This window comes from Trematomus bernacchii, unplaced genomic scaffold (assembly GCF_902827165.1).
Source record: "Trematomus bernacchii unplaced genomic scaffold, fTreBer1.1, whole genome shotgun sequence".
Taxonomy (NCBI): domain Eukaryota; kingdom Metazoa; phylum Chordata; class Actinopteri; order Perciformes; family Nototheniidae; genus Trematomus; species Trematomus bernacchii.
This window is the reverse complement of record NW_022987733.1, coordinates 2,194,379-2,210,890: the sequence shown is the minus strand read 5'-3', so window position 1 is coordinate 2,210,890 and position 16,512 is coordinate 2,194,379. Positions and strand designations below refer to the sequence as shown.

Below are 16,512 nucleotides of genomic sequence, written 5' to 3'. Positions count from 1 at the left end.
CAGGGATTATTTTCTTATCGATTAAAGTTATGGTCTTTAAAATGTATATCTGAGTTTCTTTAAGTCCAAGGTGATGTTTTTCTACATCCAAAACACAAAGATATTCACTGGGATAGACTATCTTATTTTTTCTAAAAGTCCAATGTGTTTTTAAACTTGTTTTTTCAGTACAAAACCCAAAGATATTCACATGAATTACGATTAAAAAGGACTACAACTAATGAATATTCTATAATTTTATATTATGAAGATGACTTGCTTGAACAATCGTTTGGTTTATGACATTTCTAAGCAAGTTTCTCTAATGTGATGTTTTTTAATCCTTGTTTTACAGTCCAAAACCCATTTATATTGACTTAAATATGATAAAAGAACATAGCATAAGAAAGGCTGAATATATAATTCACTGCCATTCTTGTATGAGAAATAACTATTAATGGATTTTTGTCAAATTACATTACATTACATTACATGTCACTTGTTAGACGCTTTTATCCAAAGCGACTTACATACTCAATACTGTGGACAATCCCCACAGGAGCAATTTGGGGTGAAGTGTCTCAGGGACACAACGACATGCTGACTGCAGTGGGGTTTGAACGCACAACCCACTGCGCCACACGCCTCTCTTGGTGCAAATATAAAAGCGTTAAAGCTTATGGTTTTCCTTTACCGTGTTGTTTGCTATATATTTCCAAAGCCTAACAGAAGGTAAACAGCAGGACGTTGTTTATCCCTGTTCAGTCGCCTCGAGGTACTCTTTCAGAGCTCAGGAGATAGCAGCCATATCTTCATTTTCTTTCATAAGAAATGGTCTGTCTGCCTCTATATCCACTATAACAAATCTCCAAAGTGTATAGGATTACTCTCACAAGCTACACATCCAGCGTGTGAGTGATACATCCTCTCAGTGCTGTTCGCTGTTCTCCAGACGCCGGCGTTTAATTGTGACAGAAAATGAGTTTTCTTGAGGCGAGTCAATCTCTCGGCGCGTTTCATAATAACGTTACACGCGCCTGTTCCTGCAAGTTTATTGGGTTGCAGTGTTGCCTGGCCACATGTCTTCGTTATTGATGGGGGAACTATTTAAAAAAAGGTATGAAACAACAACATTCCTCCTCCCACTCACCTGCATGCATGAGAATAACCCTGATAGAGAGTGCTGGAGATAAACGGCTATATCTGAGTGTCTGTCGGCGCCCTTGATCTCGCCCGTCTGACTCTCCTTCGAGGCTTCATTGATGAGAACGTGTTCGACTGGTGACGGCAAACTTTCCTACACATGCCTCTGTCCTCCAGTGTCACATTGATGTCATCAGTGTTTTGTCTAGAGGGCTTTTTTCTTTCCTGTCACAGACCTTTTGTTGTCACAGAAGATTTAAGACGATGGGAAAAAAACTGTGAGGGAGGAAACCTGTAAACCGTCTTAGAAAGCTCACATTCCTAAAACACTCTACTGCAAGTCCTGCAATGGTAGGGTTAGGGTTATAGATTAAGGAATACAAATAAGGACCTATAAGCAAGCAGGAGTTCTTCATGGACAATGACTACGGTAACTCTTACTCTTTTACAAACTGTGTATCTTTAGAGTCATTAAAACCACTGGTAAAGCGAACACATACGTCCATTCTGATTCTGATTCTGATTAGGTCTGCAGTTTGGGGTTCTTTCCTATTTTAAATAAATGTTGGATTATTTATTTGGTTCAAAAATGTTCCAGAAGCCTTAGGAAGCATATTCACATGTAAGGTTTTGACCAACAACTCAAAAGATAGCAGAAAATCCTCATATTTAAAAATGTGCATCCAAAGACTAATTGGTATTTTTGCTTTATAAGTTGCTTTAACAATTCTGAATGTTTATTAAATAGTTGGCAGAGAGCTTTCTTGTCAATTATTTGATTTAATGGCAGTTTTTCTCAGTTTTCAGTCACACAAGCAATTCAAAGACATCATTTTGGGTGCTTGATCTTACAGACAGCACTCATTAGACAACGTTTCATTGCATTAATCAGAGAACATGTGTATTGAGACATTAAGAAAAGTCACTCTTACTACGCAGACAAGCAGCTGTTGCTGGGATTGAACCTGTGGACTTTTACAGTCTGTCAAACACACGGCCACCCACAGGCCCGACAGCTGAAGATCTACCTGATATACCCCCGCTGGCTTCCTGGATTGAGTGCTTGGGTTTAATGGAATAGAAATAAGTTGCAATCCAAAGAAAATACTCAGTTTTCAGGAGCATTTTGAATGTTTTTCTTCTAACCTCGGGTCCTTTCTGCTTTATATTTCACTCTGCTGCGAAAAGGTTAGCATATCATCGGAAGATTCATCATTTTACAATCTTTTTAATTAGGCGCCCTACTTTGCTTTGTTCAAGGTTCAAGGTTCTTTATTGTCAAACTAACATAGCTACAGAGTAATTATGTCGTTGAAAATCTTATGTCACAGGCTTCTCCAACAATGCAACATAATAATAATACAGATATTAAAAGTAATACAAAAAGAAAAATAGTTCTAAAATAAAGTGAGTATGTGGAATAGTGCAGTACGAGTCTATATACAAGTTATTGGAATTTGTGGGGGTTTCCAGGTGTTATGTAGGTTTTTCTGCACATAAATGGTCATCAATCAGAGCAGACTGGGCTCAGGTGTCAAACAGACGGTGACATTTATCAGTTTCCGCTTCTTAAATATGCAAATGTCCCCTCTGTGGGACGAATAAAGGTATTCTGATTCTGATGAGGAATGGCTGCTTCTCTCTTTTTATATCAGTTTACATTTAATATTAATAATCATTAGTTGTCCTTTCTCTGGTGGCTTAGGCAAGTGAAGCATTGCTTTCTGTAAGCTCTACTGACAGGAATGGGAACCAATTGCTGTTTTGGAAGAGACAAAACAAACAACTTGGAGACATTTTGCACACTAGCCTGAGGGATGAATCAGTTCATGAATCTCTGCGAACTGCCAACAATAACTATCAAACAGAGGTGTCTCCCTCATTGTTTCACCGTAGCCTCCGCTCACCTGCACCTCTCAAGCATGGGTGTAACTCTTAATGCTCTAACCTGTGTGTTAGTGATGTAACCCGACAGGTCAAACCGCATCGTGACGGGAACAAGTCTCCGAGTCAACAACACGACAAACTCGCAGCATTGTGTGACTGCCAACACGTCCGTTATGCTCCACATGCTTCCTGAGCCGCTGGACAAAAGACCTCTGTGTGGACGCTCACATGTACATGCACGGGTTTATTATCGGGTTTTTTAACTGTATTCCAAGTTTAAGCGCTTCAATGTCATATGTGACAGATAGATAGATAGAGAGAGAGAGATAGAGATGGATGGATGGATGGATGGATGGATATAGATAGATAGATACATAGATAGATATAGATATAGATAGATACTTTATTGATCCCAATTTGGGAAATACTTTCGTCACAGAAGCAGACGGTCTGGTAATCTGGTTTTTATATGTTTCATTGTCATATAGGAAGCTACAGTGTAGTTTAAATCTTAAGTCACAGGCTCCTCCAACAATACAACATCAATATATAAGAAATACAACCAATAGAGTGCAAGAAGAAACAGTAGAAATACAAATAGTGCCAGACTAATGTGCAAGTAGTAGAAGTTAACCATATGCAAGTCAAATTCAAACAGATGACCTAAAATGAAATCCTGTACAGTGAAATAAAACACTGCTTATTGTTTTAATAGATAAATATGTGAGATTTGAACCAGCCCGAGGCTATGAGAGCAAACCGTGGATAAGTGACAGTGAGGGCGCCCCGTGTTAAACGAGTGGGTGTGTGTTGTTTGTTGTTGTGTAGGTGTGTGTACGTGTGTGTGTGTACGTGCTCCTGTAGACTGCAGTATTGACAGTGGCCCGGCAGCGTGGGTGTGATTCACGAGCGTATATCTCCTCCCCTCCCCCCCCTAAAAACCACCACCTCAGAAGTGCTGCCCTTGCACTGCATCAGCCCCCCACCTCTCCAAAGACTCACCCATGATTGGTTAAGAGGAGGAGGAGAAAGGGAGGAGGGGAGAGATCATATTCCACTGCCAGGGTTGGCATCGCACAGTCACAAGCTTCAGATGTACAGCCAGCAGCTCCTTCCCCTCCTCCACTATTTGTCACAACCCCCCCCTTTCACTCCACCTGCTGATGATTCAAGATTCAAGGCTTTTATTGTCATGTGTACATAGCTGCAGTGTAGATATGTCAATTAAAATCTTAGGTCAGAGACTTCTCCAACAGAGCAACACAAGAACACAGATAAAATAGTGCGTAGGAAAATAAGAGAAGCACAAAAACGTACTTATGGCCTGTGGAATGAAACTGCGGATGATTCTGCCACAATATCAGCCATAGGGTTTTGTTGATATAGTCGAGATGCATGCTGGGTAACTGAAGTGTAGCGTGTAGTGTGCTTGCGTGTCAAATGGTTGCCCTGGAACATGCAGCAACAGGCTGTAAATATCAGGCAGCTGCTGGCAGAACATCCTCAAGGTTGGGCTGCAAACCGAGCCTCGCTGAGACCGATGAGGGAATTCAGAGGCCTGATAAGACGCCAATAACCCCCCCCCACCAACTCCCCCACCCCCATTGGTGGTTTGCCCCATATGAGGAACGAAACCCCCTCTCGTTTCCACCTTAAAAGCTGATTCATACTTACACTGCCCTTTGATGCTGCTGAACTGCGCATGAACTTTGGCATTAATGCCTTCATGATGAACCTATAGACAGCTTGAAGTGATACTGAAGCAATGAAGACATACCATATGTTCAGGTGTATATCAGTATGTTGTGTCTCTACTTTAAAGAGTCCTCTCCTGCTGATGTTCAGGTGTATATCAGTATGTAGTGTCTCTACTTTAAAGAGTCCTCTCCTGCTGATGTTCAGGTGTATATCAGTATGTAGTGTCTCTACTTTAAAGAGTCCTCTCCTGCTGATGTTCAGGTGTATATTAGTATGTAGTGTCTCTACTTTAAAGAGTCCTCTCCTGCTGATGTTCAGGTGTATCAGTATGTAGTGTCTCTACTTTAAAGAGTCCTCTCCTGCTGATGTTCAGGTGTATATCAGTATGTAGTGTCTCTACTTTAAAGAGTCCTCTCCTGCTGATGTTCAGGTGTATATCAGTATGTAGTGTCTCTACTTTAAAGAGTCCTCTCCTGCTGATGTTCAGGTGTATATCAGTATGTAGTGTCTCTACTTTAAAGAGTCCTCTCCTGCTGATGTTCAGGTGTATATCAGTATGTAGTGTCTCTACTTTAAGAGTCCTCTCCTGCTGATGTTCAGGTGTATATCAGTATGTAGTGTCTCTACTTTAAAGAGTCCTCTCCTGCTGATGTTCAGGTGTATATCAGTATGTAGTGTCTCTACTTTAAAGAGTCCTCTCCTGCTGATGTTCAGGTGTATATCAGTATGTAGTGTCTCTACTTTAAATAGTCCTCTCCTGCTGATGTTCAGGTGTATATCAGTATGTAGTGTCTCTACTTTAAAGAGTCCTCTCCTGCTGATGTTCAGGTGTATATCAGTATGTAGTGTCTCTACTTTAAAGAGTCCTCTCCTGCTGATGTTCAGGTGTATATCAGTATGTAGTGTCTCTACTTTAAAGAGTCCTCTCCTGCTGATGTTCAGGTGTGTATCAGTATGTAGTGTCTCTACTTTAAAGAGTCCTCTCCTGCTGATGTTCAGGTGTATATCAGTATGTAGTGTCTCTACTTTAAATAGTCCTCTCCTGCTGATGTTCAGGTGTATATCAGTATGTAGTGTCTCTACTTTAAAGAGTCCTCTCCTGCTGATGTTCAGGTGTATATCAGTATGTAGTGTCTCTACTTTAAAGAGTCCTCTCCTGCTGATGTTCAGGTGTATATCAGTATGTAGTGTCTCTACTTTAAAGAGTCCTCTCCTGCTGATGTTCAGGTGTATATGAGTATGTAGTGTCTCTACTTTAAAGAGTCCTCTCCTGCTGATGTTCAGGTGTATATCAGTATGTAGTGTCTCTACTTTAAAGAGTCCCTCTCCTGCTGATGTTCAGGTGTATATCAGTATGTAGTGTCTCTACTTTAAAGAGTCCTCTCCTGCTGATGTTCAGGTGTATATTAGTATGTAGTGTCTCTACTTTAAAGAGTCCTCTCCTGCTGATGTTCAGGTGTATATCAGTATGTAGTGTCTCTACTTTAAAGAATCCTCTCCTGCTGATGTTCAGGTGTATATCAGTATGTAGTGTCTCTACTTTAAAGAGTCCTCTCCTGCTGATGTTCAGGTGTATATCAGTATGTAGTGTCTCTACTTTAAATAGTCCTCTCCTGCTGATGTTCAGGTGTATATCAGTATGTAGTGTCTCTACTTTAAAGAGTCCTCTCCTGCTGATGTTCAGGTGTATATCAGTATGTAGTGTCTCTACTTTAAAGAGTCCTCTCCTGCTGATGTTCAGGTGTATATCAGTATGTAGTGTCTCTACTTTAAAGAGTCCTCTCCTGCTGATGTTCAGGTGTGTATCAGTATGTAGTGTCTCTACTTTAAAGAGTCCTCTCCTGCTGATGTTCAGGTGTATATCAGTATGTAGTGTCTCTACTTTAAATAGTCCTCTCCTGCTGATGTTCAGGTGTATATCAGTATGTAGTGTCTCTACTTTAAAGAGTCCTCTCCTGCTGATGTTCAGGTGTATATCAGTATGTAGTGTCCTCTACTTTAAAGAGTCCTCTCCTGCTGATGTTCAGGTGTATATCAGTATGTAGTGTCTCTACTTTAAAGAGTCCTCTCCTGCTGATGTTCAGGTGTATATCAGGATGTAGTGTCTCTACTTTAAAGAGTCCTCTCCTGTTGATGTTCAGGTGTATATCAGTATGTAGTGTCTCTACTTTAAAGAGTCCTCTCCTGCTGATGTTCAGGTGTATATCAGTATGTAGTGTCTCTACTTTAAAGAGTCCTCTCCTGCTGATGTTCAGGTGTATATCAGGATGTAGTGTCTCTACTTTAAAGAGTCCTCTCCTGCTGATGTTCAGGTGTATATCAGGATGTAGTGTCTCTACTTTAAAGAGTCCTCTCCATGCTTTAATGTTCAAAAAGCTCTGAAACCAGAGCCCAGTCTGCTCTGATTGGTTTGCTGGCCGGCTCTGTTGTGATTGGTCAACCGGACAAATTCAAAACTGTATACCATATGAATTACTAACAAGTAGTCCTTTAAACCAAATAAATAATACACAAACTACTGTTTTTATGTCTACATGGCATATTTAAGTTAAAAGATTATACATGTCAACGTCTCAGAAGCGTTGATCTTGATCGCTTGATCTTGTTCTTCTGCCCCAGATCTGACTTTTATGCTCGAAGGTGTCAGATTTTGCGAACACTATACTCGCCTCAACCTCAAACACCTGCTTGTTTCACTTCATGTGATCCACAGTTGCATTAATCCTCTGACGGCATCATTTGTCATCTCATGTTTCCCCCGTCCTGTCACGGTCGGATTGAGTCAACACTGAGTGATACATGATTATTGGTGAAATATTGATCCTCCTCAGCTTCAAACTGAGGGACGGATCAGTCATTTTGATGTTGGTGTGATCCTTCAGAGGCCGGTCGCCCTCCTCCTGAAACCTGACGCCCTCCGCAGATCTCCTGCTAACTCATATGAACATTCTTCTTCATACGTTTCATCAACAGTCGACATGATTTGTAAATGTCTCATGACTCTCAGCCTCTGATATCTGTTGGACACTTTGATGTCCCAGCATGCCTCAGAGTAACATGTTTTATTTTTAGAATCAACTGTTGTGGCGGCAGCGTCTATTCAATTACAAAATATTTCCTCAGTCTCCTCTCGTTTCAGCTGAAGTGTTTATAATATGCAAGTTCAAAGTAACAATAACGCAGAAGTGGTCGCTTTACAGTTTGCTTGTGAGTTTTGCAACATGAATTGAAATATGTGAACTTTATTGGCAGTAGCTTGGGGAAACAAAAACACACTTTTTAGTAATTTCAATGGCAGTCAAGACCCATAATGCCCCAAAAGTAGCCAACAGTGTGGGAGAGACACACAGTGATTTTAGCCTTTGCAGACCATTTACATGCACTAAATACCTAAAAACACACTATAGGGAAGGGACAACCCCAAAAAGCATAATAGGGCCCCTTTAACTTAAAAAAAACACGCTAAAAAAGTCGTAGCACTCTGAAAAACATGCGGAGTGCATAACTTTTTATCGAGGCGGCCGCTTGAGAGTCACTTTGTTCTTGTTGGAATCAATTTTAAAAAGACTTGGAAAATGGTATGTCGACATTGTCCCACTTGTTGATTGTTGTCAGAGTAATTATAGTATTAGGGCCTCTTTAAATCGTTCAGGGTGTAATAATCCCACTTTGGATGACAGTGGACGTTGCAGTCGGGGTGTTTGCAGTGGTTTTTACCGGCAGATGTTGGTGCCATATCTCAGCAGTCCTTTGGCATGGCGCCAGCAGCCATTTTCACCCCCGCCCCCAACAAGAACCCCCACCACCGTTGACTGTTATCTTTCTGCTGCAGGCCGCTCTGCTGCCACTTAACACGCCGGGCCAGTAAAGAATGGACATGCAAGAAGAAGACTCACAGATAACACACACTCAGGACGGACCGATATATCGATGCTTCAGTTATGTTTCAAGGAGTCAAGGCTTTAATTGTCATGTGTACATAGCTACAGTGTAGATATGTCAATGGAAATCTAAGGTTACAGGCTCCTCTAACAGGGCAAATCAATAAAACAGATAAAATAGTGCAAGTAAATACAAATAAAATAGAATAGAAATAGTGCAAGAAGAGTCTATATACAAATAAATGGAATATGATATCTTATATGAATAATTTGTTAGTTGCAAACAGATGAACATACTGATAACGCTCCTCTGAAATCACTGAAAAATATTTTAGCATGATGACTTTTTGGGGGGAATTTGTGTTCCCTAGACAAGATACTAGACTTTCCTCCCCAGGAATGATAGAGGGGTTATTTCTACTCCTTCTTTGAGTCTTAACTTAGTCAAATATGAACCCAAACATCCATAAACCTTGTAGAAAATATTGCAAAACTATTTTGAAAGAAGGCACTCTTCATATTTGCAGATCTGCCTGAGAACGCCAGGTTTTTGAAGAGGTTAATCATAGTCTTTCTTTGAGTTATAACTCATTGAAATCTGAACCCAAATATCCCTTAAACCTAATAGAAATGATAGAAAAGTTATATAAAAAAGACTCTGCTCATATTTGCAAGATTTGCCTGAGAATCTAATGTTTAAAAATGAGTTAAGGTGTTATTTATACTCCTTCTTCGAGTCATGACTCAGTACATCTGTACCCAAATATCCTTAAAACCGGATAGAAAAAGTTACAGAAAAAGGAGGCTTCCTCATATTTGCAGATGTGCTTGAGAATCATGTTCTTAAGTATTCTTCAGCACTAAAGCAATCCAATGATACATGTTGTAATACAGCAAACAAGAAGTGCTAAAAGCTAATTTGGCATACCTTTAATGGCGCAAATTTGTCTTTTTTGGGCTAAAGATTGGGTAGTTAAGGGGATACATTGTGTCAATACGGTGTGAAGAAGACCCCAGTGTCAAACATGTAAAACCCCTGCTCTACACCAACAAGAAATGTATAAATAAACCGTGTAAATGTATTTTATTCCAGGCTTTCCGATTTAGTTCTGCTCTAATTATCACCTGCATCTGACCCAGTTGTTATACTGTCAGTCAGGCCTTCTTTTGCTCACACACAGACAGCCTCATCGTCATCGCATTACATCACATATATCCTTTTTATTAAAGCCAACAACAGAATGCCGTCCAACTCAAACACAAAGTCTCTACTCGCTGCGTTTTCTCTGATTTGTGTTTTCTGTGTCATGATTCAGTCACAGCCCCGCAGCCTCTGACACACACACACACACACACACACACACACACACACACACACACACACACACACACACACACACACACACACATACACATACACATACACATACACATACACATACACATACACACACACATACACATACACATACACACACACAGCTTTAGGCAGAAACATAGGTGGCGATGTATCAGTAATATTTAGGGGCAGTGTTAGCCTTGAGGACAGCAAAGCAGGGCAGGTTGTCAGGAGGAAGGTCACCGGTTCACAAACCCCCTCGTCTCGGCTGGGGAAATCTGCGTGACGTGCCCTTTAGCAAGTCACTTAACCCCTGATCGCCCAAAGGAAGCTTCTTATTCTCCAACAGTAGGAGACTGTAGCTGTACTGGGAAGCTTCCAGATGCAACAACTCTGTTTCTAAACAAGAACATGCAAAGACTCTCCCCATGAATACATTTCAATATATAATATTGCCCTCGCTGCTCGTGGTTTTCCACCCACATCGTTGGAATAAAACACTGAGGCTTTGAAATGTTGTAGCAACAGATGTCAGGGATAATGATCCAATGCAACATTTTTTCTAAGTGTGAGGCTATGACCTGATGTGCCTTCTCTGAAGCTTTGTGGACACATTTCTACACTGATAGTATATCTGTTTAATTTTCATACCTTTCTTAAGTTAAGTACGCTTTCTTTTGTTTCTCAGATTCTGTTTTTGTAGGTTTTACGCTGTCATATCTTTAAAAAAAAACTTTTGATTCATATTTTTTACAGCACAATCTAATAACATTTAAAGGTCCCTACTTTGGGAACTCTGTATTTGTAGCCTTTGCAGAATATTTACATGCACAAAAACATAAGGGAAAACCCCAAAATGCAGCGTTAAGATGTCTTACGTTTGAAATTCTTGTACTAAAACAAATCACAATATCTGAGCAACTCTTAAAACAATTGCAATTCAAAACAGACACTACTATCCGACTAGTTTGCTGAAGGTTTTCTTTTCAATGCAATTTTCATGGAGGTATTATCCAAGGAAGAAGCATCACTGAGATTTAGTTAGTTAAGTGAATCCACAGGGATGAAGACATTCTCATCAAGTCTTAACGGCTGTAATATTCCAGCATCTGTTCTTCTAATGTCGTGAATGAAGCAGCTGAACACATTCTTTAGAAGCTCTTTGCTTCAATATGTGCCTTTATGTCCTTATTCCCCGAGTCCAACTCTTCTGAAAATTGCAGAAGAGGAGCTTGTCACCGGCCCCTTGTGAAATAAGCCGGCAAAACGTTTTTTGGGGCGTTCCCCAGGGCTCTTATCCGGGTCCGCTGTAGATTCCTAATTATCAGCGTTAATCTTTTCATTGTCCAGAGCCCGCCTGTCGCTCCCTGCTGCTCAGCGAGGCAGAGACACACTCCAGGCCTCCTGCTTCCCGTGTGAGAGCAGAGATTCGGCCTGACATCAGACATGGGAAGCGAGCCCGCGCAGCATGAAGGGTAAAAGGTCGAGATTTGACCACCGGCGGGCAGATAAAGCCGCCTTTTCATGTGTGATCAGCCCACAACCTAAAGACAAATCCCTCGGCGCGCTGCTTTGAACTTCATCGCTGGCTTTCCAGAGGATAACGAAGGCTTGCGAGAGAGGAAGTGATGTTACCAACACCTCTTTACTCTGCCGAATGACAAGAACGAATGTTAAAACATATTGGTAACACCTACTCCTTTCAAAAAGTACACTAATGAGGTGATCCACTGTACGCTTTACTGCTCTCGCTTATTAAATCTCTGCCAGTCAGAATTGAAAGACATGAAGATGAAGAGAAGCAAAGGAGTCAAGCATGGATTTTTTATTTTTTTGAAAATGATTGTGCTGAAGGAGCTGGAAGCTGATATCAGAAATATGTTTTGCCAATGCTTTGTACATTCAGTTCCTGCAGCTCGACTTTCCAAGTGGAAACCAGGCTCTCAACGGTCTTCCATAATTCATAAGCAACTCATCGCCAAAGCAAGCCCATTGCATCCTCTCTAAACGAGCGTGCTGTGCGGCGCCCACAGCTGCACAAAGGGAATGTCAGTCTCATGATGGACAATTTCATATTCTTTGTTTCAGAAGAATGGATGTAAGTAGAGGGCGTTTATCTTCTTCTTCTGCAGGTACAGGGAATGCAAACAATGCTGGAGAGCGTGTGTTGCGTCTGTCTCCAGATACTTCAGCTCTGCACACTGCCGCCACTTTTTTCTCCTACTGTCATGTGACGTGTGCACGCTGCGCAGTGTGTGTACACACAGTCTGTATGTATATATATAGCGCGCTATTTTTAAAAGCTGAACTGCAAATAGTAGGAAATGGGGCCTAAAACGGTCCTCGCCGCTGTTGCCATTCCTGGTCTGCTGCTGCCTCCTCATTCATTCATGAGTCTGCATGAATTTGCAGAAACACTCTGGGCTTTTCTCTCTCCACTTTTCCCTTTTCGACATTTCAAATTTATGAAGTGCCAATCCTGTGTTTCTGATCATGCATTGTAGAGTATCATAGACCACCCTCTATTTCATGGTTAGTTAGATGCACGGCTGAATTAGACACGGCTTTTTGCACTCTTCGTATTTTCTCCGTGTTACATACAATTAGGTCAGTGTTCAGTATTTATATTATAATAATAATAATGTTATCAGTGGACACCAAATCAGCTTGTTGTTAAATGCCGAGTTTAATCGGAGAGATCTTCCCGACTCATACATGCTTGACTGAGAGTCAGGGAAATCAAAATACAAAAATAACAAAAATGTGCTTTTTGAGAGTTAAAGTCAAATTCTTCCTTTTATACCCTAAAGAATACCCTATTTTCTTGTAATTGAATGTGCATAATTGCTGGATAGATAAATATACACTTTAAGGACTTTTCATACAAGAGCTTAAAGTTATAATGAATTATTATTCATTTGAAGCAGAAGTGTGTTATTAAATCTTGAATAATTGTTTGATCATTAATTTCATGTTAGGCTTAATGATGGTTGAATGGATGGTAATTTTTGTTTCACTGCTTGATATTAATAACGCACGATCAGGTGTTTAGTTGGTTTGCATTGGTTGTGTTTATGTGGCAATAGTGTGTGACTGTGTGTGTGACTGTGTGTGTGTCAGGAGCCCAGGAATTACAGCCAATGCTAATGCTATCGCTAATAGGTATCTTAATGAGTATCCTAATAAAGATCATGTGGTTTTTAGAATGAATGTAGAGTAATGTTCATCCCAGTGTCAACGGTCGTACTGCCCTGCTTTTATCACACAGATCACTGAGTCATTCGCACAGATTATACGATGCGATACAATAATACTTTACTGTCAGATATTGTTCTTGAATCACAGCAGCTCCATTTGCAACGTCAAACAAGGACAGATATTAAGACACGATGCAAGGAAAACAAACATTTACCAGAACATCACGATCACTGAAGAGAAACACTAATCAAGACCCTCAAACATACATTTGACTCAATGGGAATACACATTTTTGGGCCAATTGAAGTCGCAGACTGACACAGGAAATGTAGTACTGCCGTTTGGCCACTACACATTTCTGCTTCAACGTCTTAGGGTCAAGTCAACTTTAAGTCAAAGTCAACTTTAAGTCAAAGTCAAAGTCAACTTTAATGTCAATCTTCCAGTTTGTGTGTACAGACAGCGACTTAAATAAAAACACAACAATCAGAATATACAACATAACAGTCACTTCAATATTTTGAGAATGTGTATTAGTGCAATATTGTCCATAGAATGTGCGTTATTTTATTGACACAGATCACAGAGTCAAACCTGTTTCCTGTCATAAATTAGCTGCGTTTATGATGGAAAATATGTGGCGTTCACAGTCTCTCCTCGCTGCCTTCGATCGGGGGGGGAAACACATTCAGAGTGTCAGTCAATACAAGTAAATACAAATAAAATACAATAGACATAGTGCAAGAAGAGTCTATATACAAGTAATTGGAATATTGATATATAAGTTGATGAATGTTATCGAGGTTCTTTCAAAAGTTCAGGTGTTACAGTCTTATGGCCTGTGGGATGAAACCGTCTGTGAGTCTGGTGGTTTTGTGTACTTTTGCCATCTCTGGTCATAAATGAGCCACTTTTCATGACGGCGTTTTTTAAAAATATGTGGCGTTCACGGTCTCTCCTCGCTGCTCTGCTTTCGATCGGGAGGGAAACACATTGGTAGTGTCAGTCCGGGGCAGCCGGGGGCCGCGGGCGACCAGCGGATCAGTGATGTGGCGCTGATGCCTCTAATGAAGCTGACACAGCACAGCCCCCCCCCCGAGGGCCTCCTGCTCTGCGTGTAGCCCTACAAACACCCCCCACCCTCCATAACTCCCACCACCACTATATAACCACCACGGCCCCTAGTAGACCCCCACACACCCACAACAACACAGAAATTCCTGTTTGTCATCTTGCCATATACTTATTTATATAAATATTTATCAACGCAATAAACCGTATTTAATTTTGTCTTAAAGGACCCCTATTATACTGTTTCTCATCAATATATTATAGGTCTCAGATATATACAAACATGTCTCGGAAGTGTTTGGCTCCAAACACCAAACAGATCATTGCAGCATTACCCAGAATCCCCTCTGTTTCAGCCCTGTTTCAAAAGTGCTGATTCTCTGTCTGTTACTTTAGATGAAAATAAGGAGCCCCTCCCCACGCCCCTCTGAGAGAGATTTGGTTAAAAAGAACTCAATGGTGCTCTAGGAGGAGATTCAGGTGATAAGGGGGGTGGGGGGGTTACCTTGGTTGCTGATTGGCTAATGGTTACACAAGCCAAACAATCGTTATGACATCATAGGTACATCATCAAACCAACTTTAATTTACATTATTTTATTTTATATTCTGTTCTTGTACATATCATATTCTGTTGACATGTATATAGACTTTTTGCACTACTTTTTATTTTGTATTTTTGTATTTTATAATATATGTTGCATTGTTGAGGAGCTCAGGTCAGAAGAATTTCATTGCCATTTCTCCACTGTACAGTAGCTTTGTGCATATGACGATAACACCTTTGAATTTGAATCTTCTGATTCGTCGGCACCTCGAATGCATCGCTGCATCATTTTTCTGTCGTTGTGTATGAGGGGTCGTTGCAAACCGTAGTCATATTCCAATTACTTGAAGACTCTTCTTGCACTATTTCTATTCTATTTTATTTGCATTTACTTGCACACTTTTATCTTGTTTTATTGTGTTGCTCTGTTGGAGGAGCCTGTGACCTAAGCTTTTCATTGTCATATCTACACTGTAGCTCTGTACACATGATAATACAAGCCTTGAATCTTGAGTCTTGAGTCTAGCAGCTAAAGTGGGTCACAGGATGCACACTCCCCCCATTTCTCTGTGTACTAATGAATGTCTGTGTGTTGTTTTCCAGGATCTGCCCAGCTGAGGTGAAGGGGAGGGCAGAGGATCCCAGATCAACCTGAGTGTGGATGACCTGGCTCTGGAATCAGGAACATGATCTGAAGAAGGCGCCGCACACCGAACCCCGACTTCCTCTCCTTCTCCTCCCTGTTTTTTATTTTTTATTTCTAAATCTACTGGGTCACAGCCTCCCTGCCGGGCTGCTAACACCAGCGTGCACTGAGAGGACGACCTGAGGAAGGAAATACAGCGACAGCTATCCGTGACCTCTGACATCAACACACTGCCAGAACCATGGGGAGGAAAAAGATCCAGATCCAGAGGATCACTGACGAACGCAACAGACAGGTGAGAGGCTGTTCAGTAACCCAGAGATATCTGGATGTGTAATCAGGCTTTGGGAGTAATGGATTACATGTGATGAGATTATGTAGTCAAGATACCATCTTTTTTAACTCTATTCGATTACAATTACATAAAAAAACTGATTATGGTTACATTCAAAATAAAATAGAGATTACTAGCAGGATTACAGCGTTACAATACATTTTGAAATAAAGACCGATATATTGTAGGTACACATACTGTCCTACTTTTCTTAATTCTTAGACAAAAGAACAGGTTGAAATTGCCTTTCTGCTATAATGTGGTGCAGGAATGAGTCCTGAAATCCCGAAATGAGTCAGCAGTTCACCACTTCCTGTTGCCTCGTGTTGAAGTCAATGTATTTTTGAATGCGTCCTATCGAGCTGCAGAAATGTTCTTGTTTTGTTCTGCGAGATAAGATACATCAGTAAGTACTCCACTGGTGAATACAAAAAATGTTGGTTGCTAAAAAGTGTCTAAATGAGACGACCAAACGTAATCACGCCCAACATTAGCCACCTTTTAACTTAGCGGTTGTAACGTGAAGTCATGTGACCGTGCTGTAGTTCCTTTATAGCCCAACATTAGCAACCTTTAGCTTAGCGGTGGTGACGCAAAGTCATGTGACAGTGTTGTAGTTCCTTTATAACCCAACATTAGCCACCTTTAGCTTAGCGGTGGAGACGTGAAGTCATGTGACCGTGCTGTAGTTCCTTTATAGCCCAATGTTAGCCGCCTTTAGCTTAGCGGTGGTGACGTGAAGTCATGTGACCGTGCTGTAGTTCCTTTATAGCCCAACATTAGCCTCCTT

At 40.9% G+C, this 16,512-nt stretch overlaps 1 protein-coding gene across 4 annotated transcripts in view; it reads left to right on the top strand.

Moving 5' to 3' along the window:
- Window positions 1-16,512, top strand: part of mef2d (myocyte enhancer factor 2d) — a 143,139-nt gene that overhangs the window by 45,244 nt on the left and 81,383 nt on the right. For all 4 annotated transcript variants that reach the window (XM_034145862.1, XM_034145863.1, XM_034145860.1 and 1 more), the window contains exon 2: window positions 15,346-15,683. In XM_034145862.1, coding sequence (XP_034001753.1) covers window positions 15,630-15,683 — 54 coding nt within the window. In that variant the 5' untranslated portion in view covers window positions 15,346-15,629. The remainder of the gene's footprint in view (window positions 1-15,345; window positions 15,684-16,512) is intronic.